The sequence below is a fragment of the Theropithecus gelada genome, chromosome 1 (genome assembly GCF_003255815.1).
Source record: "Theropithecus gelada isolate Dixy chromosome 1, Tgel_1.0, whole genome shotgun sequence".
Lineage (NCBI taxonomy): Eukaryota > Metazoa > Chordata > Mammalia > Primates > Cercopithecidae > Theropithecus > Theropithecus gelada.
Window position 1 is genome coordinate 89,632,646 of NC_037668.1, and position 26,448 is coordinate 89,659,093.

Sequence of the window (26,448 nt, forward strand, 5' to 3'; positions counted from 1 at the left end):
TATACATGGTTATATAAGTAATAGTACTTGTTAATTTTTTAAAAATTTTGACATATAAATGGATTATATGTCAAATGGATTATATACACACTTTAAAGGCTCTGTATTTTTTTTCTTAAAATTATACGCTCTTTCATTTAGGTATTTATAGAGCTACTTCTTTTTAATGACTAGATAGTATTTTTATTGTTGATGTACAATAATTTATTTCATCAGCCTTCTGTACCCAGTTGGTGGGTATTTTAAGTAGGGCTTTAGTGGATATTTTTGTGATACTCTTTTGTTAAAAGGTAGGAATAAATCTTGTGATAGGTAGGTGATAAATTCCTAGAGGTGGAATTGCTCATCAGAAGAGCATACTATATCTTTTTAAATTTTGGTACATATTTACCAAATAGCTTGCATTTAACAGTTTGTGAGACTCACGTATATTTAGACCACTTAAAATGGATCCTTTCTTATGTAGAGTTATTTCTTTGTTCAGATAATTCTCATGGAAGATAGTATAAGCAGGTGTGTAATTCATGAATTTGCTAATGGTTTCCTATGATGTGGACAGATTAAGTGATAGCAATATATAACTATCAATTTTGTTTCAACTTTATATATGGCAGTAATTAATTTATTGGCCTTTGTAGCTAAGTGGGCATAAAGTGTTTACATTCAGACTATGGTATTAGTGCCCCAAACTCTATTTCTATTTCTTTCACCAAATTTTATTTATTTATTTATTTATTTCTTCTTCCACAAATTTTAATCTTGTTTTACTTTTGTTTATTAGAGAATTTACCTTTAAAGTGGTGGGGTTGGGGGAGGGGATTAGGGCTTTAATTTTTACCAAGAGTTTTGAGAATTTGAGTAAATGCTAATATCAGTATATAGTGTTCAATAGCCTGTTCATGCCTACTATCTTCATGTTCATCTTAGCTAATCAGTTTACAGAATGTAGGATTTAGCATTTGATAGATATCGACATAATTTTAACACATTAGTAGTATATAGAGTGGTAATGCTATAAAGTCAGGTATGAAACCATATTATTTCCAGAATCTAAAATATAAAGCATAGGCGTGTACTATAAGTTATTATACAGTTTCACTTTAATGCTCAAGGGATCTTATAACATGGCCACTGACATCTGGGTTTTTTTTTCCTCTTGCCTTTTTTTTTTTTTTTTTTTAAGAGCTCTTGGGTCCGCGTCACACATGTAAGATATTGGTACTAAGCAAAATGCAGTCGATCTGCTACTAATGGTAGTATCTGTAGTCTTGCAGATATATCGTATGCCTTACTTTTAAACAAACCACACGGCTGCATTTAAAGGTCACTTTTTGCTTGACAGAACTTAGGGGAACTGATAAAGGCTACTTTTTGCCCATCCCTGATTCCTATCCACGTTTATTTTTATTAGTATCAAAGTACTGTAAGTTCCATTGCCAACTGGGCTGAAGATTTCTTTTCACAGAGGATTTGCTTCCTTTCCCTCTATGGGAAAGTTCTGTATCCTTTAAATCATTTTAAGCTGCTTCATTTGAAAAATAATTCTTAGTAGTGTGCTCATGGAGTGGATTGATTGTGGCTACTGGGGAAATTCTCTCATGGCTTAAATATTACTTTTCAAGCCTACGAAGTGGGTGAATGAAGGGAGCCCACTCCTGGTGTGTGCAGTTTGTAGTGTGCTCAGGATGACGACTGACTTCCAAAAACCTCAGTGCAGCAAGACTAAAGGCATCAGGAGACCAGAAGCCACTTAATAAGAGATCAAAGGGGCTGTGTGTATATCAGCTTGAAATCCAGATAGTACAGATCAAAAGCTTGCCTTAGTGAGGCAGCTGCAGGGGGATGAAGTTAGCAGGAGGCCTCAAAGATCTTAAGTCAGGCCTGATGTTGAACTTTGCAGGGATTTCATGGCTTTGGAATACGAATTTGGCAAAAAATCCCATTGTGTCTAGTAGGGGCAAAAGAGAATAACAGGCAAGCAGCAAATGCTTGTCAGCTTTCTCATAGGGTAGTTTTCCTTTTAACACATGTTTATCCATGACAGTTTCTGCTTCATACTTGAAGGCATTGCTGAGGAGAAGAGGATCCTGAAGATGGTGAATCTGCTGTATTACCTTTAATGAGTGTTTCAGACATGGCCAAACTATAAATATCAGTGTTTCTGGAATGGCCACGGAGAGCTAAAATGTGAGCGCAAAGGTGCTCAGCTTTACTGCCATACCTGGTAATCACCTCTCTCCTGCAAAGTGCTCAAGATATTCCAGGAAGTGAGTGAGTATTAGCCTGGCTATGCATCTGTCTCAACAACTATTTAAAAAAAAATGAAAAAGAAAAAGAAAGGAATAGGAATCGTTCATCTAAAGAAGAAACTCGGTCCCCAGAGGTGTTTCATCATCAGTCTTCTACCTGTAGCAATGGGTGTGTTTTGGAGTTCCCACTTGAGTGTGATGCCAGTATTAAGAACCATGGTAGTAGATTAAGTCATAGACCTCCCTAGAGTGTGCCAGAGTGATTGAATCAGATTAACAACTAGGTATTGGGAATCTTGTTCAAGGCGTGATGATTTGTGCTGCTTCGCCCTGTTTATGAGTGTCATTTGGAGCAGGCAGTGATCCAGAAAAGCCAGGCTGTCCCAGTGAGTGCCAGGAAGTGGTGCTGCCTCATTCTGGTACCAAACGTCTAGTCTGTGAATGATGCTTGAAAGCAGATTGACTTGACTGGCTGATTCTTACACACCAATTCTAGGGCTCAAGTTTCCCTTTCAGCCCTTTCCTCTGTATTTTATTTTAATCTGATATTACGTTTATCAGTACAGCAGTGAACATACGGTGTGGTTAAGAGGACTAGCTTACGAGTCAGAAAGGGCCCAAATGTCCAGGTTTGCATTCTGGATATACTCCTGGGACTTTGGCAAGCTTGTTAGTCTTTCTTATTCTCTGTTTACTAAAATGACAATATCTAAAATAGAAGTAATATTTGCTTTATAAGGTTACAAGACTAAATAAAAAGATGAATATAGGCTGGGTGTGTTGGCTCATGCCTGTAATCCCAACACTGGGAGGCTGAGGCAGGAAGATTACTTGAGGCCAGGAGTTCACTGTCTCTACAAAACCAAAAAAAAGTAGCCGGGCATGGTGATGTGCAACTGTAGTCCCAGCTACTCGGAAGGCTTGAGCCCAGGAATTCAAGGCTGCAGTGAGCTGCAAACACACCACTGCACTTTAGCCTGGGTGACAGAGTAAAAAAAAAAAAAAAAAAAAAAAAAAAAAGCATATAAATGCCTGTGCTTTTCTTAACACAAAATAATCAGTATTTACTGAAAAAGGATGATGATGAAGATTTTCAAAGATAGAATCTGGGTAGAGATTTGTTATGCTTGTTATTCATTCTCACCTTTAAAAGATTTGAGTCAGTATGGAGACTATAAAAATGAAAAGATATGCTCCTATATATAATAAATGTTTGCTGAGCATCTCCTCTTCCAGGCATTGTTCTAGGCACTGGGGAGCTAGGAGTGAACAAATTAGATGAAGTCTGTCCTCATGGAGTTTAAATTCAATTTGGAGTAGACAGACAGTGGACAAATAAGCATATATTACAACATTAATAAAGAGAACAGACTTGGTCACAGCTCTGTACAACATGTTGTAATTTTAACAATGGTGAAAGTAAGACTAAAAGAGTCACTGAATGTTATTTCTTGGGATCCAGAGAGGCCTCAGGGGAAATTGAGGTCTGCTGTGTGGACAGTAAGGGATTCGACATTCCAGCCACAGTGAATAACCCAGAATTAATAAGTTAGTCCTGATTTCATGTCTTTATTTTCTTTTGCAACTGAATTGCTTAATATTTTCCTTAACTTTCAAATTTTATTTCTTTTAATGAAAAATCCTTTGAAAACTTTGTGTTCTGATTTCTTCTTTGGAAAACATGGCCACATGGTTTACTAGCTAACAGTTATGTACTGCTTACAGTTCCCTCTTTTTTGAGGTTTCACTTTCCATGGCATCAATTATCCACGGTCAACTGCAGTCTGAAAATACTAAGCTATTTGTGAGAGAGACCATATTCACATAAATTTTATTACAGTATATTGTTATACTTGTTCTTTTTTATTATTGTCATTAATTTTATTAATCTCTTACTGTGCCTAATTGATAAATTAATCCTTATCATAGGTGATATTGTTTGCCTCTGTGTGTCCACCCAAATTTCATCTCAAATTATAATCCCCATGTGTCAGAGGAGGGACCTGGTGGGAGGTAATGGATCATTGGGGGAGGTTTCCCCCATGCTGTTCTTGTGATAATGAGTGAGTTCTCACAAGATCTGATGGTTTAGAAGTGTGTGGCAGCTCCCCCCTCATTCTCTCTCTCTCCTGCTGCCATGTAAGATGTGCCTTGCTTCCCCTCTGCCTTACACCATGATTGTAAGTTTCCTGAGGCACCCTGCACAGCCATGCGGAACTGTGAGTCAATTAAACCTCTTTTCTCTTATAATTTACCCAGTCTCAGGTAGTTCTTTATAGCATTGTGAAAATTGACTAATACAATAGGTATGTATGTAAGGGAACAATCATAGTATATATAGGGCTTGGTACTATCTGTGGTTTCAGGCATCCACTGGGGGTCTTCAAACGTATTCCTTATGGATAAGGGGGGACTACTGTACTCTGTGTCAGGGATTGTTTAAAACACTTTAGGTATATTGACTGATTGAATCTTCTCTACAACCTCCAAGCTATAGGTCCTGTAGTCATCCTTGTTTTATGGATAAGGAAAACTGATGCTGAGGTTAAGGAGTTCGCTCATGACTACCCAGTTAGTAAGTGGAGCTGAGCTCCTGAGTCTGTGGTTTTGTCAGGTATAATCTGTAGACCAAAAACAATACTAATTCTTCATAATTATGGCTCAACTGAAAGGCAATAGAAATTTCTAATTATGTTGTCTTTCTGAAGAGACATACTTAACATAATTTTAAAAACTTTTCTTCAGATTATTCTTGAAGCCTTGTGATCCCTTGCCTTTACTCCTCTCACCTGGCCAAAGCTCTTCACTGACATAATTTTTATTTATTTATGTATTTATTGCCACCTGAGAGTATAAACTGTGTGCTTTACCTTGGATTTCCTAGCAGGACTCCTTGCCTTTTTCCTGTACAGTTTCAAAGTTAGCAAAGTTTTAATTCTAATTCTACATACTGTGTGCTGTGTATCAGCATTGGTTGACCTTTCAAGGATTAAAAAGAAAAGATCAAAACCCTGCAGAATCTTTTCTAAAGAATGAAGGGCATCCTGTCACTCTGACATGGCTGTGTTGTCAGGCAATCTCCCAGTCTAGAGATGGCTCCCATCTTACAGTGTCTGCTCAGGGAGAATGAAGACTGAGGATGCCATGCTGTTCTGAGCCTCTCTTTGTGCACTCAAGAGGTTATAGATCTGAATATCTGGAGGGCATAGATTCAACCCTGTGTTTTCATTTTTTAATATTTGAATGTAACATCACGAGGTGAGGGGTTTAGCAGCTGATAGTACTGTTGGTCTAAGTCACATATGCTCAGTTGAATTTAGAAGGCAGTAAATGGGATGGAAACTTAACTCCTCAAACCCGTATGTCCTTTTAACTTCTTTTCCACCATAATTCTCATGGTAATAGTAATAATAGTAATGTTATTATAATAATAATATTACCATGAGAATTATGATGGAAAAGAAATTATTACTATGAAGTGATTACTATGGACTTACTAAGCACTTTACATGCCTTGTTGAACACTTTTAATAACTGTGAAATCTGTACTATTGTTATTTCCATTTACAAATGAAAAACTTAAATCTTCACGGTTAAACAACTTGATCACTATCATTCAGCTAGTATTTGTGTTTAGGTTAAGTTGACAGTGATTTGTTTGGAAAGTTAAATTCCAAAATCAGTATTTGCAAAGCTTTTAAGTTTTTATATGTCTACACTTTCCCTGCGTCATAATGACTTTCAACTAATACAATTTTTTTCTGGAAGATAATGGAGTATTTCTTATTTATAAATTCATATTCTACATTTATAAAAATGGTAAAGTGCACTTAACATAAAATTTACCATCTTAACTGTTTTTAAATGAATAGTTCAGTAGTGTTAAGTATATTCACATTTCAACTAATATAATTTTTGTTATTTTTTGAGAGGGAGTCTCACTCTGTTGCCCAGGCTGGAGTACAGTGGTGCTATCTTGGTTCACTGCAACCTCAACCTCCTGGGTTAAAGCAATTCTCCTGCCTCAGCCTCGTGAGTAGCTGGGATTACAGGTGTGCACCCCCATGCCTGGCTAATGTTTTTGTATTTTTAGTAGAGATGGGGTTTCGCCATGTTGGCCAGGCTGGTCTCAAACTCTGGGTCTCAAGTGATCTGCCCGCCTTGGCCTCCCAAAGCCCTGGGATTATAGGCATGAGCCACTGCACCTGGCCACAACTAATGTAATTTTAGTTATACTTGAGTACTACTGTGTGCCTGGTAGAACCTCAGGCATTTCAGCAAGATGATGGGACTTTTAGATAAAGGATAGTTGTATGGTTTGTTTTGTTTTCCTTACAACTAGCAAAAGTCCTGGACCAGGACTGACTGGTAACCACATAAACAATTACAGCATGACATAAAATTTTCAAGAGATGAAACATCCAAGGAATGTATCTAATATACAAACAAGTTATTCAGCAGGAGACCAGAAGGGTTATGAGAAAGGAATAGTCTTCAAGAAGTGATTTCCATGGGACTGCTGGTTAAACCATTTAAAATATTGTGCTTAAAATAGGTTTTTAAAGTACTAAACTTTATAGGATAAAAGTATGTGCAAGCTTATGTACTTTTTATTCCTTTTGCGAATATAGTTTGATCTTTTAGCAAGTTCCTTTGTCCACTTCACTTCTATTTTACTTTTTATTGCTTTCTGTGCTGTGCTTACTGTGCAGCTCTGGGACTGTTTAGTTCTATGTCTGATGTGTGGAAAAATCTGTTCTTACTGCCTAATAGTATTTAGGAAGTAATAAGACACAAGGAGCCAGGAACCGTATCAGTTTAATCTATCTTGAGTGGACTGAATGTACTTTGTGGGCACTTACTTTGAACGTGATGGTGTTGTGGTAATTGGTATGATTAGTGTAATACTTTGCTATATTATAAAATAGTTAAACATGGAGTTGGATTTAGATAAGATAGCTTGCTCATTATTCATTAGAATCAATTAGTTGTTGCTTTGCATTCACTATAAATACATTTATTTCTCTTTCCCAAAAGTAAATGCTTAGCTTATTGGTCAAATCAGAAGACAGTCTTTTGAAATTGTTAATTATACCCTGTTGTTTTAAACCAGAACTGTTCTTGTGATTTTAATTCAGCTAATGGTTCCTGACATGACTTTCGTTGCTCTGAAAATGGCAAAGGAAAAAGAAAAGGTGTTTTAAGATATATCTTATCAAAAAAGGACACATGCTGTCGTATGTATTTTGTTGTTCTTTTTTTTTTTATATAGTAAATGCCCTTTTTGAGTTTTGTAACGAAAATGTACATCAATTTCATTGCTGATGCATTGTTTTGAATTAACTTCTATCTTTCCTTACTTTTTATAGTGGTTTTGTGAATGTTTGGGTAGAAACTAGGAACAAATTTGAGTCAAGATACTCTGTCAAATTAAGTTATAGGATTTTAGAGTTGAGAGAAGGGATCATAACTCATGTATCCAACTTTTTCATTTTATGTTTGTGAGGAAACTGACTCAGAGAAATGAAGACACTCGTGAAACTGTACACATCCAGGTGTGGACCAAGCTGGGTCTCAAAACTCGCCTCTTTTAATCCACGCTCATCCTAACACTAATGGGCTGAATATCTGTCTTCATTGTCTTTCTCTCTTATATATCTTTTCTCCTTTTTAAAAATCTTGGAATTCTTGTTTTCTGACATTCCTCACAATGGAAATTTTAATTCATGCTAGCTGTGCCACTGAGCTTCTGCAGATCACTGTTTTCCTTTTTCCTTAAGGTGTATAAATCTGTATGTGTGTGTGCATGTGTATAAAAGAACCTTTCCTTTGCCTCTTTGTACCCAGTTCCTCCTTTTGCCTACCTCTGGAATGAAATAGTTGCATCCCTTTTATTTAATTTTTAATGTTTTTTAGAGACAAAGTCTCACTGTATTGCCCAGGGTGGTCTCAACCTCCTAGACTCAAGCGATCCTCCCACCTTGGCCTCCCAAAATGCTGGGATTACAGGCTGGGATTACACTGTGCCCAGCCAACTGTCTCCCTTTTAAACTTAATGGTTTCTTTCTGCATTCTCTATTTTAGCAACTTCCTTGAGATGTTGCTTTGAAAATTTATTTAGCTGTTAATTAATTTAGATTTTAACTTAATACTCCTTAGTTCAAATAATGATGGCCACATTTAAGAGTATACTTTTCAAGAAGCCAATATTTGGCTACCTGCTGTTTTCATAGTTTCCTCAGTTGATCATTACTGAGTTGGAATAATTCTCTTATCCAGTATTACAGAGCTAACTATTCATGTTGTCCAGAAATTTGTGTGTAGTTCCTTTAAAATTATCTTTGAAACATACTTTCTCTTACTGAAATAAAAATACATATCTGTGGAATGAAGCTGAAAGCCTAGTTCTATAATGATATGTGCTATAGCATGGAATTCATTGGTTAGTGGATTGTTTCTTTTCACTAGTAGAGTACTTTCTATTTCACAGTTGATTGAAGTTGTTTTGCTAGTCCTTCCTTGGAATCATTTCATCCTTGTGAAGGACCTCTGTAATACAGCTGTAGAGCAGGTATTTTGGTGTGGTGAACTATACAACACAGCCTAGAACTTTAATAACATACTATTAAGACTATATACATTAGGCCGGCATGGTGTCTCATGCCTGTAATTCCAGTACTTCGCGAGGCTGAGGTGGGAGGATTCCTTGAGCCCAGAAGTTTGAGATCTGCTGAGCAATATAGGGAGACCACATCTTTACAAAAAATAAAAACGATTTAGCTGAATGTGGTGTGCACTTGTGGTCCCAGCTACTCAGGAGGCTGAGGTGGGAGGATCACTTAAGCCCAGGAGGTTGAGACTGCACTGAGCTGTGATTGTGCCAGTGCACTCAAGCCTGGGTGACAGAGTGAAACCCTGTCTCAAAAAAGAAAAAAAAGACTCTATGAATTAACCATATTTCCTCTCATGAGTTTAGTTGACCAACTTTATATTTAATACACTCAGTTGACACTAAGAGTCAAAATTATCAAAGGAAATAAACTATGATCCATCTCTTTGCCATCCTGCTGTGTGGTCTTTAAATTCCTATCCTGTTATTTAATGTCTTTAAAAGTTTGAGCGTTACATACAGAATATATTTTTTTAAAAACAAACAAACGCAAAAGATATTCTTCATTTTGAATGTAGTTAAGTCTTTGTTACACCTTGTGTTTCTTTATTGGGGTAATACTGCAAAGCATATCAATGTTAAATATTAGAACAATTCCTGGTATATATCTCCTGTTCTTATTTCCTAAAAGCCTCTTACTAATGCATTTGCCAGTTTATTACCTATGACACTTTTCTTGTTAATTCCTTCTGTCTCCTCTTTATGTCACGCTCTCTGCTTCATGTCTTTTCACTGAGTTTGCCATGGTAGCTTGGATTTGTAATCTAGGTTTTGGAGCAGTTTCACGGCTAGAACTCTCCACATCTTCGAGTTGATGTCTCTGTCTGACAGAGCCCATTTCCGCTGAACCACCTCTCCGCTCCAGGTGATGCTCCTGCACTCTGCCTTAGCTTATGTGAAATCTGGTCTCTTTGATTTTTGGGAATGTACACAAATATTCATATAATACATTTTATGGACACGTCAGAAACTTTGAATCCCATCCATTTGGGCATAATGATTATCACATGTTTGAATTTGTTCGTGTAAAAGTCTTCTTATGCCCACCAAATCAATGGATTCTTGAGAAAGCAACTGTGCATTGAAATTTGGCAAACAAATGCACGTTTTACCTGTACATGCAGGCATGCTGCACATTCTGTACCCTCTAACTTTTCATCTGCTAGGTACTGAAACATGAACCTCTAGTGGCCAAGTGCGATATTTAAGGGATTCAGTTTTATATACTTTGGTAAGATGATTAAAAATATCTTCTAACATATTTGTCTTCTTTCAACACTTCATTCATTTAGCAAATACTAAAGTTAGAGAAGCAGCATCGCTTAGTGTGGCTAAAAGCACAAACTCTGGGATTTGACTGGCTGGCTTAATTTCTGGCTCTGCCATTTACCAGCCATTGTGCTTTGGTTAAGCTATTTAATTTTTCTTAATTTCCTCACCAGGAAAGTGAGGATAATGATAGTACGTACCTACCTCATGATGATGTGAGGATTAAATGGATTCAAGTAAGTAAGATTCTGAGAACAGTGCCTGGTATGGCAAGAGCTTAGTGTGTGTTACCAGCTGTTGTTGTTATTCCTATATGATGCGATGTGGCTTTTGCTTTTGGTGTACTTGTCGCCCCGTGGGAAGAGAGAAACTAAATAGACAGTCATTCAACATTTTAACTACTCTTCAGTGCCTTCTCCGTGACGAGCATTGTAGTAGGCCCTGAAAAATCCAGCAAAAAAATAAGCAAACACATTATTGGTCTCATAAAGCTTACTTTTAGTAGGAAGTAATTTAAAGGAAGTCATTTACAATAATTTCAGTAAAATGTAAAAAGTATTTTAATGAAGAAAATGCAACAAGCTGTAGATACATCTGACAGGAAGACCAAACTAGTTCTAGAAGGTCAAACAGTAAAGGAAATATATTATGATAAATAATGCTGTAATTGAAGTTCTTTTTAGGTTTAGGGATGTCACCGAGTAGGAAGTGCTTGGGTCTTCAAGGAGTAAGGGAATGCTTCTCATTGGAGGAGACACTTGAGCTGACTCTGGTGGCAAAGTCTAGACAAGTGGCAGTGGGTCAGGGAGAGCATTCCTGGCTGAGGGAATGACTTGCATTATGCCATGCAGCATGACGAGGCCTTTCACAATACCTGAGTTTCCATTTCACAATACCTGGGATAAAGTGTTGGGTAAATGGGAGTAGGCAGTGGTATGTGTGGGGAGAGTGAGAGACGAGACAGAACTGCAGTTCTGAAGGATTTTCCTTCCATGAAGAATAAAGGAGTTAGGACTTTATCCTGAAGGCAGTAGGTGTCCCTGAAGTATTTTAAGCAGAGGAGGAATTATAATCACCTTTTTATTTTTAAAGATGGTTCTATTATCTCTGTAGAAAATTGACTCATGGGGGCAAGATTAGAGACAGGTAGACCTATCAGGAAACTGTAGCAGCTGCTCAGAAATCACGAGAAGTTGAACCAAGGCTGTGGCAGTGGAAACGGAAAGGAAGAATCAGAAAAGATAAAAGGCTGAGATAAAAAAACTGACATGCCTTAGTGAGCCACTCAATGGAGGGGTGAGGGGGAGAACGGAACTCTTGGGTATATGCTGATGCCACTCAGAGGATATAGGGAGGCCGAGGCAGGAGGATCAGTTGAGGCCAGGAGTTCGAGACCAGCCTCACCAATATGGCAAAACCCCGTCGCTACTAAAAATACAAAAATTAGCTGGGAGTGACGGCGCACACCTGTAATGTCAGCTCTCGGGTGGCTGAGGCACGAGAATCCAGCCTGGGTGACCGAGAGGGATTCTGTCTCAAAAAAAAAAAAAAAAAAAAAAGAGGTGTAGGGTACAACTTTCAGAAGTAAATGGGTTGAACCAAACATACGGGACACTGTTACAGTGTGTGTAATAATATAAACCTTTTGAATAATGAAGAAGAAAATTCCTTCTGAAGAGAATGGCTCGCATAGTACGTTTCTCATGTTCTATGATTGGTCTCTAGTGCCCTCTATTGGCTATTTAGTCTAAAGCAGCATCTTGATTCTTAAATACAATGTTCTTTGCAGTGTTATCTACCAAAAGAAGAAATATTAGAGATTTTGAAATTATGATGAAAGGTGATAAAAACTGATGGAGACTTTGTTTTTAGTAGGAAGACAGTTAAAATAATTTCAGCAAGGTGCTACTGGGGGTGTGCACATTGGCAGCATATATACTAAAATTGTAGTGATACAGAGATCATTAGTGTGACCCTCGTGCAAGAATAACATGCACCTTTGTGAAGCGCTTCATATATATATCTATGTAAATATGCCTGGGGGTCTCAGGGTTGGGTAAGGGTTTTGAGAAGTATCTCTATAACATTTTGTTTGCTATAACATGCACATAATGTCGTACACTGTATTTTCAGAAAATCGACCTTTCTGATGAGAAGCAGCCTGAGTCAGGCTGGTTTTTGAGCATTTTTATGCAGCAAAGCCTCAAGAATAGCAGCCACCCCAGTAGGCAGTAGCAGCTGCTGTTTTTCCATAGGGTGGCTGCTACATGTGATGTAAAGGAAATGAAAGGAAATGACTGTTACTCATTAAAGCGATTTCATTCAGCTATGTGGGAAATCAGAGGCAGAAAAGTCATCATAGAAAATGAAGCAGCGATTATACATAATGGGGCATCTTCAGAGGTGGCTAGTTTGTCCCCTCCCTGCCCCCCAAATAACAAAGAAGCTGCCTTTGGGTTCTGTCATCCAGGAAAAGGGGTGGTAGATTGGATTTATTGTTTAGCATAACTAGTGGTCTAAACCTGAATACATTTTAGTAAGCAAGCACACCTGTCACTAGTTTGAGGTCTAAAGAAGGCCTCACTTTGTGTAAATTAGTACTTACAATGACTTTTCTGGCAATAAGGGAAATATGTTCACCTTTCAAGGGTAGAAGTCTATTTCCATTTCCTTCTGGGGAATCTTCCTTTAAAATGTTCCTAAATTATCAATTCAATGGGTTGCATTTTGAAAACCTCCTCACCTATTTGGGTTAAAAATAGTATTTTAAAATTTTGGTGTTATATGAAACTGCAGAGATTGTTCAAGTTCACAAACAACTTAGTACAACCATTTATTTGCTTTTGGTATATTTTGCTCTTGCAGTTTTCTCTAAGAAAGTGTAGAAATTAATAATATGAAGTAATGTTAACTGCTGTGCATTTCATGAGAGGAATAAGCTATTATGTAGTCTCCCTTCTCCCCCCAATAAAAAAGCCTTTCATCAAAAACTGACATCCTAAATGAAGGAAATAATTGTACAGCTTATTTATTAGTGTGTCAAACTTAAAATGTAATGGTTTCATATTTCAGGATGAAAAGTGTGTTGTGATTCATGGTTGCCAGTGACAAAATAGACAGCTCTTTTATATTACCACGTCGATTGCCTGCTGATACGCCACTGTACTTTTTGATTCTCTTCTGTTCTCTTCCTATGCAATAGCTCCCTCTACTTGAAAATACTGGTGTAATTATAGTTTAACAGTATTTTATTAGTGAGCTCCCTGGACTCTTTTTTACTTTTAATCCTCTTCATAAATATGTGGTGTTATACATCAGAGCATGTAAGAAAATTTTGAAGAGTCTCTTGGCTTGGGGGTAGAAAGGCAAGGTTAGTTGCAAAAACCAAAATAAGTTACATTTGAAGACATTCTTCAAGGAATTAGCTGTGTAGCCTTTGTTGATTTAAATATGGCATATTTGGTTAAAATTCCATGCAGTACTTTGAAAATGAACCCTGATGTCTGAAACACAAAGGCATAGAAAACTGGATCAGAAAACTTCAAAAGAATCATCAGCCACTTCAAACAGACATAGCCGGGAACTTGGCAAATTCTTACTTTGCTAATTCCAAAGTTTTATAATTCCCACACAAAACCTAGCAGTTTTTCTCTACTTTCTCTGGAAGGGTTTAAGAGAGGCTAGAGTAGTAGAATCTCAGGTTACAATATCTTGCCTTGTGGAACAGCATGTGCATAATGAAGTAATGGGAGAAGCATAGAGAAACCAATGTGAATGCTGCTGTGTTTAGGATGTCATTATTTTTTCTCCCCCTTGCTAGGTTAAAAGTTCTGTAATAGTGCTGTACACCTCCACCGTTAAGACAAATTAAGAGACTCTGCTCAATCATAAGATGGCCATATGAATATTTCTTTTTTCTCAATTTACTACTCTTTGTTTCCCATTTCTTCTGACCATTACTATGCAGAGCAAGCTGCAGAGTGAGGTGGTCAAGAGTAAGGACTTAAGAGCTAGGCTGCCTGGTTGGATCCTGGCTCTGCCACATATACGCTGGGCGATATTGGCTAGTTCCCTTAACTTTCTGAGCCTCGGTTTCCTCATCTGTAAAACACAGACAATAAATCTGCCTACATCCTGGAGATGTAAGGATTAGGTAAATTAGTGATTGTCAAGCCCAACCTACAGTAAGTGCTATATATCAGTTTGTTAAATTAAAAAACAATAGTGGAGATATAAATTGGTTTTTTTTAACCAGGTGTATTGAATGTCAATGTTGTCCTCAGTGTTTAATATCAAGAAATATGGGGTCCTCCCAATGGGCGAAAGATCTGTACATTGCTTTTGTTCATAAATTCATATTTAACTATGTATTGGAATAGTTGTGACCTAAGGGTTCTATATCATAATTTTAGGTCACATTATTTATAAATATACTTTTTAAAATACAGTAGAATCTTCCATGGTTTCCATGTCTTTTCTGGATTTGCATGATTTTATAGGATTCTGTACTACTGTGAAGGTATAAGAACGGAGTATCATTTCCCGTTTTATATTTGTGATTATGTTCATGCTTTTCTTGGAGCTTACTTATGACTCTGGAGGAGTAACAGACAGGCTTATCTTGGGTCCATCATATGACTGTGCTTGAGAATGTCAGAGAATCTTGCCCAACTGTTCCCAGACCTCTTATGGTCCAACCAAATATCAATCACCAAAAATTTTAACAGGAAGTCTATATATTTTGGGCACTCAGACATGCCACTGAAATTGTTAAGATTATATTTTCACCTTGATATAACCTGATATTTGCGTGATGTTTTATTTATTCATTTTTTGGGACAGGGTCTTGCTGTGTCACCACAGCTCTGCAGTGAGTTCTGAACCACAGCTCACTGCAGCCTTGACCTCCTGGGCTGAAGCAATCCTTCCACCTCAGCAACCCCTGCTCCACCCCCCAGGTAGCTTGGACTACAAACACACACCACCACACCTGGCTAATTTTTGTATATTTTGCAGAGATGGGATTTTGTCATGTTGTCCAGGCTGGTCTTGAACTCCTGGGCTCAAGTGATCCTCCTGCCTCCCAAAGTACTGGGATTACAGGCATGAGCCACTGCACCTGGCCTTTTAATTTTTTTAATTAAAAAAACTTTTTCTAGCAAGAAGGTCTTGCTATATTGCCTAGGCTAATCTCAAACTCCTGCGCTCAAACAAGCCTCCCACCTCAGCCTCCCAAGAAGCTGGGATGGTACAGAGGTGTACAACCATACCTGACTTAGAGTGAGATTTTAGTTTATTTTTACCTGTTTAGAAGATTATCACCAGAGTGCCAGACACATGAAGTAGGTGGTCAAATAAGATTCATCAGTCAACTCAAGCTGTCCTAAGGCTGCATATTTATTTTCAGTGCATGGACTCATCTTTCTTCTTTGCTCGATTCATAGGACCCTTTAGATTCTACAAGATCAGTGATTGTGATCCGCTCCCTGGTAGCAGATGGTGTAGCAGAAAGAAGTGGGGGACTATTACCTGGAGACCGCCTGGTCTCAGTCAATGAATACTGTTTGGACAACACCTCACTTGCCGAAGCTGTGGAAATACTGAAAGCTGTGCCGCCAGGCATAGTACGCCTTGGCATCTGTAAGCCATTGGTGGTGAGTGTTGTATTTTGTTAATATAGGAAGTAATAATAGTGCAACAGTTAAAAACACGGATTTTGGAGACACATATACCTGGCCAAGAGTTTCTGTTTTACGTTTACTATGTGTGTGACCTTGAGCAGGTTTCTTAATGTCCTTGACTTACAATATCAGAAAAAATAATGTCTACCTCATAGGGTTTTGGGATTTAAAGGTTATATTCATTAAGTATATAGCATATTATTACATAAATACTAGCTGCTAATGTTGCTAGTTCTACTACTACCACTCTTACTGCTATTTTCATCTTCATGCTTTTAGCACAGACTTCTAAGCTCTCAGCACATTTCTTATATGTAAATTATTATTATTATTATTATTATTATTATTATTATTATTTTAGAGACAGAGTCTCTGTCATCCAGGCTGGAGTGCAGTGGCACGATCTCTACTCACTGCAACCTCTGCTTCCTGTGTTCAAGCGATTCTCATGCCTCAGCCTGTCAAGTAGCTGGGATTAATGGCATGTGCCACCGTGCCTGGCTACTAATTTTTTGTATTTTTAGTAGAGATAGGATTTCACCATGTTGGCCAGGCTGGTCTTGAACTCCGGAGCTCAGGCAATCTGCCTGCCTTGGCCTCCCAAAGTGCTTTTTTAGGGACATGAGGCACTGCACCTGGCTATTCTTCTATGTAAATTAAAGTAAGTGTCCTTTTTAACTTTCGTTTGGGACTGATGTCAAGATGGTATGATAAGTTGAAATCCTTGTGACTCTAGCATTTTAACCGTATAACCGTGAGAGTTTAATCTGTTTTCTCTCCATCAAAGCACCTTGTAACTCCTAGCATCAAGAACCCCTATACTGTCAAACCATCTTGAAGTCATCTTGTTGCTTTATCTTACGGTCAGGGGTTACTGCTTATGACTGAAGGCTACGTTACAGTTATGGTGCTCTGGAGGCCTCTAATGCAAAAAACAAAGCGCCATCATCACCACCAACAACAGAAACTTAATGATGATGATTTTCAGCCAGTTTTATTATTATTTAAGTGCTTACTAAATGTCAGTCGTTCTTTTAAGCCCTTTACACTTATTAACTATTAACTAAATTAATCCTCACAGCAACTTTAAGAATAGTCCTTTTGTTACCCTCATTACACATGAATCAATCGAGGCACAGAGAATTGAGTAACTTACCCAAGGTCTTATAACTAGTAAGGGACAGAGTTGTAATGTGCACTCAGCAGGGCACCTTCACACCCTGTGCTCTTAGCCACAGTGCTGTACATGCCTGTATTACTATGTTGTCACTTGCCTAGTTTGTATGCAACATGTCTGGAACAGATAGCTTGGTTGTAATAAATTGTTAGTCTGGATTTCTAGAAACCTGGGCTCTGTCCCTAGCTTTGCTGTGAGTTAGCCCAGTAGGTTTCAAACTTAAAGATATGTAATATATATAAGAATCACCTGAGAGAGAGTTAAAATGCAGTTTCCCAGGTTCTACTCCCAGAGATTCTCATTTAGTAATTCTGATACGCTCTTCAGGAATCTGCTTCTTCAATGGGCCACCTATGTAATTCTGATGCAGAATTTTATACTTTGAGAAACATCATACTAGTAATTTGGTCAATAGGTATATCACTTCTCTGAGCCTATTTTTTTTCATCTTTGAAAAGACTGAACAAGACTAGAGAATTCCTAAGGTTTTTTTTAACTCCAGTTCTTTAATCTAGGAAACATTTTAACTTAACATACAAAAGGCTGGGCGCGGTGGCTCACGCTTGTAATCCCAGCCCTTTGGGAGGCCGAGGCAGGTGGATCACCTGAGGTCGGGAGTTCAAGACCAGCCTGACCAACATGGAGAAACCCCGTCTCTACTAAAAATACAAAATTAGCCGGGGTGGTGGCACATTCCTGTAATCCCAGCTACTCGGGAGGCTGAGGCAGGAGAATCGCTTGAACCCGGGAGGCGGAGGTTGTGGTGAGCCGAGATCGCGCCATTGCACTCCAGCCTGGGCAAAAAGAGCAAAACTCTGTCTCAAAAAAAAAAAAAAAAATACAAAAAACATACTATAAGTGCTCATATGTATAGACAGATGGATAGGTAAATATAGATAGATGTGTTCATTGTATTAGGCTGTTCTTGCATTGCTATGAAGGAATACCTGAGACTGGGCAATTTGTAAGAAAGAGGTTTAATTAGCTCACAGTTCTATAGGCTGTACAGGAAGCATGGTGGCATCTGCTTCTGGGGAGGACTCTGGGAGCTTTTACTCATGGCAGAAGACAAAGCGGGAGCAGGCACTCCCATGGCAAAAGCAGGAGTGAGAGAGAGTTGGAATGGGGTGGGGGATGCCACAGAGCCACACTTGTTTTTCTTTTTGGAGACAGAGTCTCACTCCGTTGTCCAGGCTGGAGTGCAGTGGTGCAATCTCAGCTCACTGCAACCTCCTCTTATTAATCCTATTTTACAGATCCAAAGTCAGGGTAGAGCAGAAAGACTGTAAATATATAATGGTGATTAGAACAAATTATTTGTATTAAGTCTTGTATTTATATATATATGGTATGTATATATCTATACACTTCATGTTACATATTTTCATCTTAACTCTTTTCTAAAAAGAGGCTTAAAACCTACATGACAGGTTGATAAGTGCAGCCTCAAATATACCAGACCCCAAAAATGAATGAAATGACTTAGTGTTATTATTTAATATAACAATAGAGACGGGTCTCTCCATGTTGCCCAGGCTGGTCTTGAACTCCTGGGCTGAAGTGATGCTTCTGCCTCAGCCTCCCAAAGTGCTGGAATTACAGATGTGAGCCACCATGCACTGGCTGAAATGACTTTAAAAACTGCATTATAGCTTCAGAAATAATGGAACAGAACTGACAATAAAACTTTTGAGCCAGACAGCTATGGGTTTTTGCTTAGTTATGTGGTTTGCAGGGCTGCGTGTCCTTGTGCCAGTTATTCAACCTCATCAGCTTCCACTTCGCTCATCTGTAAGATGAGGTGGCTCACGCCTGTAGTGCCAGCACTTTGGGAGGCAGAGGCAGGCAGATCACCTGGGAGATCAGGAGTTTGAGACCAGCCTGGCCAACATGGCGAAACCTCGTGTCTACTAAAAATACAAAAACATTGGCAAGCAAAGTGGTGCTCGCCTGCAGTCCCAGCTATTTCAGAGGCTGTGGCAGGAGAATCACTTGAACCAGGGCAGCGGAGGTTGCAGTGAGCCAAGATTGCACCACTGCACTCCAGTTTGGGTGACACAGCGAGACTCCGTCTCAATTTAAAAAAAGAGATGAGGATTGCATGGCATGGTAATTGTGAGTACAGGCTCTAGTACCAGACAGCCAGGGTTGAAATTTTGGTATATGTCATGTTTGGCAAATTACTGTGTCCACTTTTGCTCACCAGTAAAATAGGATTAATAAGAAGACCCATGTCTTAGAGTATATATTAATGTATTAATTAATATATTTAATATATTTATAGTACTTAAATTTGTGCCTGGTACTTAGTTATATATACAAGGTCTATTCCTGGGAAAGTGATTTTTCTTTAAGAAATACTTTAAAAAGTTTGGGAAGCTCTGACTTGAATATGGAGTTCTTTTTAATTATTAAAGAAAGTTTGTTCTAATGAAACAATTTGAATAAATTTTGTGTTGTGTGTTTGCTGTTAATGGAAAGATGAGAATCTGAACAGTTTGAAACCAAGATATTTTCTTTCTTTTTTTTTTACACGAATGAATCTTTTTTCTTTTCTTTTTTCTTTCGTTCTTTTACTTTAAGTTCTGGGATGTGTGTGCAGAAAGTGCAGTTTTGTTACATAGGTATACATGTGCCATGGTGATTTGCTGCACTTAACCCATCATCTAGGTTTTAAGCCCCACATGCATTAGGTATTTGTCCTAATGGTGTCCCTCCCCTTGCCCCTCACCCCACAATATTTTCTTATTTATAAATAAATGTGGTTTATATTTTCAGGAAGATAATAAAGAAGAAGAAAGTTGTTATATTTTACATTCAAGCAGTAATGAAGACAAGACTGAACTTTCAGGAACAATTCATGATATAAATTCATCTTTAATACTCGAAGCTCCCAAGGTATTTAGTAAATTTATTTCCCATTTGAATGATTTGCTATGAGCTGAAATTTCTATGTAGAAAAAATACAAAAGAAAATAAGACAAAAGCTCATCCTTATCCTTTGGCTAAATAGATATAAATAAAGACATAAAGAAGACAAAAACTTGTCCCAATCCCTTGGCTAAATAGATAAATGAACTAATCCTCCTTTTTCTCTCCCTCTCTCTTATTTGAGATGGGATCTCCCTCTGTCACCCAGGCTGGAATGCAGTGGTGGGATCTGGGATCACTGTAACCTCTGCCTCCCGGGGTCAAGTGATCCTCCCACCTCAGCCTCCTGAGTAGCTGAGACCACAGGCATGTGCTACCACGTCTAGCTAATTTTTTGTATTTTTGGTAAAGATGGAGTTTTATCATGTTGCCCAGGCTGGTCTTGAACCCCTGAGCTCAAGCAGTCTGCCTGCCCCAGCCTCCCAGAGTGCTGGCATTACAGGCATGAGCCATTGTGCCTGGCCTCATTGTATATATACATATATATGTATATATATACACGTATATATACATATGTATGTATACACACACACACACACACACACGCACACACATATATTTTTTTACAGACTTTCACTCTGTCACCCAAGTTGGAGTGTAGTGGTGTGATCTCAGCTCACTGCAACCTCTGCCTCCCAGGTTCAAGTGATTCTCCTGCCTCAGCCTCCTGAGTAGCTGGGACTACAGGTGTGCACCACCACATCTGGCTAATTTTTGTATTTTTAATAGAGACAGGGTTTTGCCATGTTGGCCAGGCTGGTCTCGAACTCCTGACCTCAGGTAATCTGCCCACCCCGGCCTGCCAAAGTGCTGAGATTACAGACCTGAGCCACCACGCCCGGCCTATTTTTTTAAAACTAAATTCTTTCCTTCCATATCACATTGCCTCTCTAAATGATAAAGGCAAGATGTAAAGCATTTTGAAAGAACAAACATACACTAATGTATTCCTAAAATTTTGGATGGTAGAACATATTGTTGAAAATAGACCTACATTTAAAATGCTATAAAAATGGAACCACACAAAAAATATTCATATTGAATACTTTCTAAAGAAGAGTTATTTAGTCAAACCCTACCTTATGCTTTAATTTTAGAAAATGTATTTTGAAGCTTTCCTTTTTTATTCTTAAAAGGAATTATACTTATGTTGCTCTTTGCAGTTAGAGTATGGTTTTGCTTTACTTGATAACAACTGTCTAGTGATATTCTTTGCATAATATGTAGACAGTGTCTCAAGATGATATGTGTTTCTATAATGTCTATTGTATTTCTTAGTGCAGATGTTTAAAAAAATTTCATAATCATATGATGTGTTCAAATACATCCTCTAACCACATTAAAGAAAAAACACAGGTTGCAGTATTTGGTATACTGTATTTTTTTTTTTTTTTTTTTTTGAGATGGTGTCTTGCTCTGTTGTCCAGGCTGGAGTGCAGTAGTGTGATCGTAGCTCACTGCAGCATCCTCCTTGGCTCAAGCAATTCTTTGCCTCAGCCTCCCAAGTAGCTGGCACCACAGGTGCCAAAAAAAAATTTTTTTTTTTTTTTTATAGACAGGGTCTCACTATGTTGCCCAGCCTGGTCTTGAACTGTTATACTCAAGGGATCCTCCTGCTTTGGCCTTCCAAAGTGCTGGGATTACAGGCATGAGCCATCATGCCCGACCCTACTGTATGTATTTAAAAGCTTCCCTACTATTATGTTTAGCTGCAAGGAGAAGGCGATAGAAAAGAATAGATTTATTCCAGGAATTTACACTTGGTAGTAATGAATAGGACTTAAAATAGGAAAGATATTTGATCTCTTAGAAAGAACTGGACCTCATTATGCCCAGCACCCAGAGGTTCCCCAGAGATAGGTCATGGTCTGAGCAAATCTATATATCAGGTTTTAGCTGGGAACCCACACAGTTTCTGCACATTTAGTTTCAGTTGTATGCACTAGCTCTTCTGATTAGTGAAATATAAATTAATTTAAAAATACTGTATTCATTCCTTCGTATTATATATTTTCAACACAGATGAAAAATAAGATTTGTTAATTTTTAATATTATAAAAGAGTCATACTCAAAGTGGAGACATACTCCACATATCTTTAGTTTATAGAGAATGTTTTCTGAACATTCAGATAGGTATAATTTCTTTTGGGTTATTTAAGCTTGAAAATCCTGACCTTTTAAGTCTTTTCTTTCTTACATAATAGTTTGAAGTGTATGTATGCTTACGTACTACTTTTTATGGGTTAAATATTTAGTGTAAGAGTTTAACAAAATTCCTACTTCTAGTGGAGAATTGTCAGGTGGTTAATGTATAATGAACGTTTTAGCAAAATCATTCACCTTGCCAAGGGCAGATTTCTGCCTCATAATTTACTGTTTGTCTCTCTTCTGGGTTGAGGATTGTGGAGGTAAGCTTGTGTTTCTCCATGTTTGCTGTGGAGAGCTGTGCATGTTAGCTGTGCCTTGGCATAGGCAGTCACGCCAGCATTTGAAAATGTTCCAGTTTATCTGTATAGTACAGCTTCAGGACAGGCGTAACTTCACATTTTTTGTATCTTTTATTTATAGGGATTTAGAGATGAACCATATTTTAAAGAAGAACTTGTGGATGAACCATTTCTAGATCTGGGAAAGTCTTTCCATTCCCAACAAAAAGAGATAGAGCAAAGCAAGGAGACCTGGGAGATGCATGAATTTCTCACTCCTAGATTGCAGGAAATGGATGAAGAAAGAGAAATGCTTGTTGATGAAGAATATGAGTTATATCAAGATCCCTCTCAGTCCATGGAGTTGTATCCCTTGTCACACATTCAAGAGGCCACTCCTGTGCCCTCCCTGAAGGAACTTCACTTTGGTACACAGTGGTTGCATGATAATGAACCATCCGAATCTCAAGAGGCAAGATCCGGGAGGAATATCTATTCCCAGGAGGCACAGCCGTATGGCTATTGCCCTGAAAATGTGGTAAGAGATTAGAACAGATATTCCACACCTCCCCTTCTGCTCTCCTCACCTGTCTGTGTCTCTGTCTAACTCATGTCACTTCAATTTTGTTTGTTTTTAAATGGGCCTTTCCATAGGTCATCACTGTTTACAAGGTGTGTCATCCAGTGTCTAGCTATAAGTGTAAGCTCGTCTTTTCTGTATTTCACATTTTCTCATGGGGGTCAATAAGCTGCAGTTGCCTTGCTGTTGTTGTAGGGTTTTTTTGCTTTGCTTTTTTAGTGATGTTTTTTCAATTTCTCATTTCAGAGGAGAGTTCTTTTAACATTTGTAATTTAAAAAAAAAAAAAAAAATTCCCTAGGGAAACACAGCTGTATATTTTTTACACAGTTTATTTATCAGGCAAAATCAAGGCCAATTCAGTACATACATATTGTTTTTTTTTTTTTTTTTTTTTTTTTTGAGACAGAGTCTCGCGCTGTGTCACCCAGGCTGGAGTGCAGTGGCGCGATCTCGGCTCACTGCAAGCTCCGCCTCTCAGGTTCACGCCATTCTCCTGCCTCAGCCTCCCAGTAGCTGGGACTACAGGCGCCCGCCACCACGCCCGGCTAGTTTTTTGTATTTTTAGTAGAGACGGGGTTTCACCATGTTAGCCAGGATGGTCTCGATCTCCTGACCTCGTGATCCACCCGCCTCGGCCTCCCAAAGTGCTGGGATTACAGGCTTGAGCCACCGCGCCCGGCCAGTACATACATATTGTTGTTTATATCTTGGTCACCCACTTTGTTCTCTGTGTTATGTATGATGCTAAAGCACTCAACTCTAGAAAATTATCTTTACACTTGAGATACTATTTATTTATAATTTGGTGGGAAAGCATTGTAATATATATATATAATTTTCTTTCTTTCTTTTTTTTTTTTGAGACAGAGCCTCTCTCTCTCTCTCTGTCACCCAGGCTGCAATGCAGTGGCACATTCATGGCTCACTGCAGCCTCACCTCCCAGGCTCCATGAATCCTCTTACCTCGGCTTCCTGAGCTGCTGGGACCACAGGCATGCACCACCATGCCTGGCTAGTTTTTTTCTTTCTTTCTTTTTTTTTGTAGAGATGGAGTTTTGCCATGTTGCCCAGGCTGCTCTTGAACTCCTGGGGCCAAGCATCTCCCATCTCCCATCTCGGCCTCCCAAAGTTCTGGGATTACAGGCAGGAACCATTGTGCCCAGTGAAGAGCATTATATTTTAATAGATTTACCTTTGCTATTATATCACCAATAAACTTTATTTTTAATAAAATTATAGTCAGGCGGTCACTAATTGGAATCCTTCATTAAGGACTTTAAAATATATATATATTTTTAAATTTCCTGCCCCAAATTAACTTTTAGGCAAATGGAAACAGACTTACTTATGGGGACGTTTTTAAAAAGACAGCTTAGTAGTATGTTCAGATGCAGTGTGGTGCTCTCCTCTCTGAGGTTGGCACCTTTCCTGTTGTGATGTGCAAAGTGTGGCTTCATGTGTTCTCTCAGTGGGCAGATAGAGGGTGCTTCTGCCCTTGCCTCCCTTAGACATTTTCTCACTTTGCCCCTCATGCAAATGCTGGTGGCTTCCACTCTTGGACAAGGTGCTGTGCTGGTTGTATTTATGTGACCCTGGAGGATTCACTATTATAGAGGACCCTGGGCAATGTACCAGAGAACAGATGTTTTTGGAATATGTAGATGATGCCTGGTTGCCTCTGGAAAGAGGTCACATGGAATCTGGTGTGCTCCACTGACGTTGGTACTTTCTATATTTGCCAGTGCCTCTCATATCTGTCAGTGCTTAACGCCAAACAGCATACATATTCAGTTATATGAAGCAAATTGGAAAGATTACTGAATATTCATAAAAATTCCCTTGTTCTGTTTTCTTCTATTAAAAGATAATTTTCTATGTACCCAAATAAAAGGCAACCTGAAATACCAGTTCATATATAAACTTTGAAGGCTATAGATGAAATGGTCAAATGTATACTTATAGTATTTACTTTATAAGTTTAGTTAAACATTCAGTTTGAAAACCTGTAAGATGTTAAATTTTTTTTTGCCTATTCTCATATTTAATTATATAATTTTATTTGAATTCTTCAGTGCATATTTAATGTCAATATCTACATTATCACTAGAATCACTTTTTGATCATTTAACACAGCTTTCCAAATATATCATCTTCATTTCTAACTAGGTTGTTTGAGATACAGCAATTTTTGAATCTGTACTGTCACTCAAAATTTTATTCTTATCTCAAGTGTCATTTGCATAACATTAAGTTTAAAAAAAATCCCTCTCATAAGTTTATATTGATGTTCTTCACAATATAACTGTTACTGGAAAGAGGTCCCGATCCAGATGCCAAGAGAGGGTTCCCAGACCTCGCACAAGAAAAAATTTGAGCGAATCCATAGAGTAAAGTGAAAGCAAGTTTATTAGAAAAGTAAAGGAATAGAGGAATGGCTACTCCACAGATAGAGCAGCCCTGAGTGCTACTGGTTGCCCACTTTTATAGTTATTTTTTGATTATATGCTAAATAAGGAGTGGATTATTCATGCCTCCCTTTTTAGACCATATCGGGTAACTTCCTGATGTTGCCATTGCATTTGTAAACTGTCATGGCGCTGGTGGGAGTGTAGCAGTGAGGACAACCAGAGGTCACTCTCGTCACCATCTTGGTTTTGGTGGATTTTGCAACCTGTTTTATCAGCAAGGTCTTTATGACCTGTATCTTGTGCCAACATCCTGTCTCATCCTGTGACTTAGAATGCCTTAACCATCTGGAAATGCAGCCCAGTAGGTCTCAGCCTCATTTTACCCAGTGCTGTTCAAGATGGAGTTACTCTGGTTCAAGCGTCTCTGACATAACCACTTACTCTATTATCTGTTAAAGTGTTCTTTAAGAGGCTTATTTAAAACAACAGTCAGTGCTTACAATTCGAAGAATGAATAGCCTGATTACTAAATCTATGTTAAATTCTCTAACTTCCCTCTTTTTATTTCTCATTACTGATTCAGCAATAGCCATTCTCTTCCATAAAAAGTAAATTTTCTGTTTACGGAAATAAAAGGCAACCTGAAATATCAGTTTATTTTAATGTATATACTTTTAAGGCTATAGATAAAACAGTCTAATGTATATTTATAATATTTGCTCTGGAAGTTTACTTAACATTCATATTTTAAAATCTATAAAAATGGTTGTTGTTGTTGTTGTTGTTGTTTTGCCAATTCTTATGTAGGCTGTAAAGGTAACCTCTATAGGCTCCCAAACCGGCATTGAATAAGGCTATTTCAGCCCTAATGTTTCTTGCCTAAACAGTATTTTATTTTCTTTAAATCATTATATGTGCTTTCTTAGGGTATTGGCTCTTTTTCTCCCTTCCACAGTGATGAACACTTATATCCACTGATCAGGACGAGCTTGAATCTTTGTTTGCCCTCCTTGTATTGCTAATGGACTCTTGTGATAATTTATTTCATGATATTA

At 38.1% G+C, this 26,448-nt stretch overlaps 1 protein-coding gene and 1 non-coding gene across 4 annotated transcripts in view; both read left to right on the forward strand.

The window, feature by feature from the left end:
* Window positions 1-26,448, forward strand: part of PATJ (PATJ, crumbs cell polarity complex component) — a 419,471-nt gene that overhangs the window by 103,239 nt on the left and 289,784 nt on the right. For all 3 annotated transcript variants that reach the window (XM_025398758.1, XM_025398765.1, XM_025398774.1), the window contains exons 18-20: window positions 15,633-15,842; window positions 19,825-19,944; window positions 22,547-22,942. In XM_025398758.1, coding sequence (XP_025254543.1) covers window positions 15,633-15,842; window positions 19,825-19,944; window positions 22,547-22,942 — 726 coding nt within the window. The remainder of the gene's footprint in view (window positions 1-15,632; window positions 15,843-19,824; window positions 19,945-22,546; window positions 22,943-26,448) is intronic.
* On the forward strand, window positions 12,105-12,209 carry LOC112615658. The gene has a single exon (XR_003117434.1). It is a non-coding gene; the product is annotated as a U6 spliceosomal RNA (small nuclear RNA).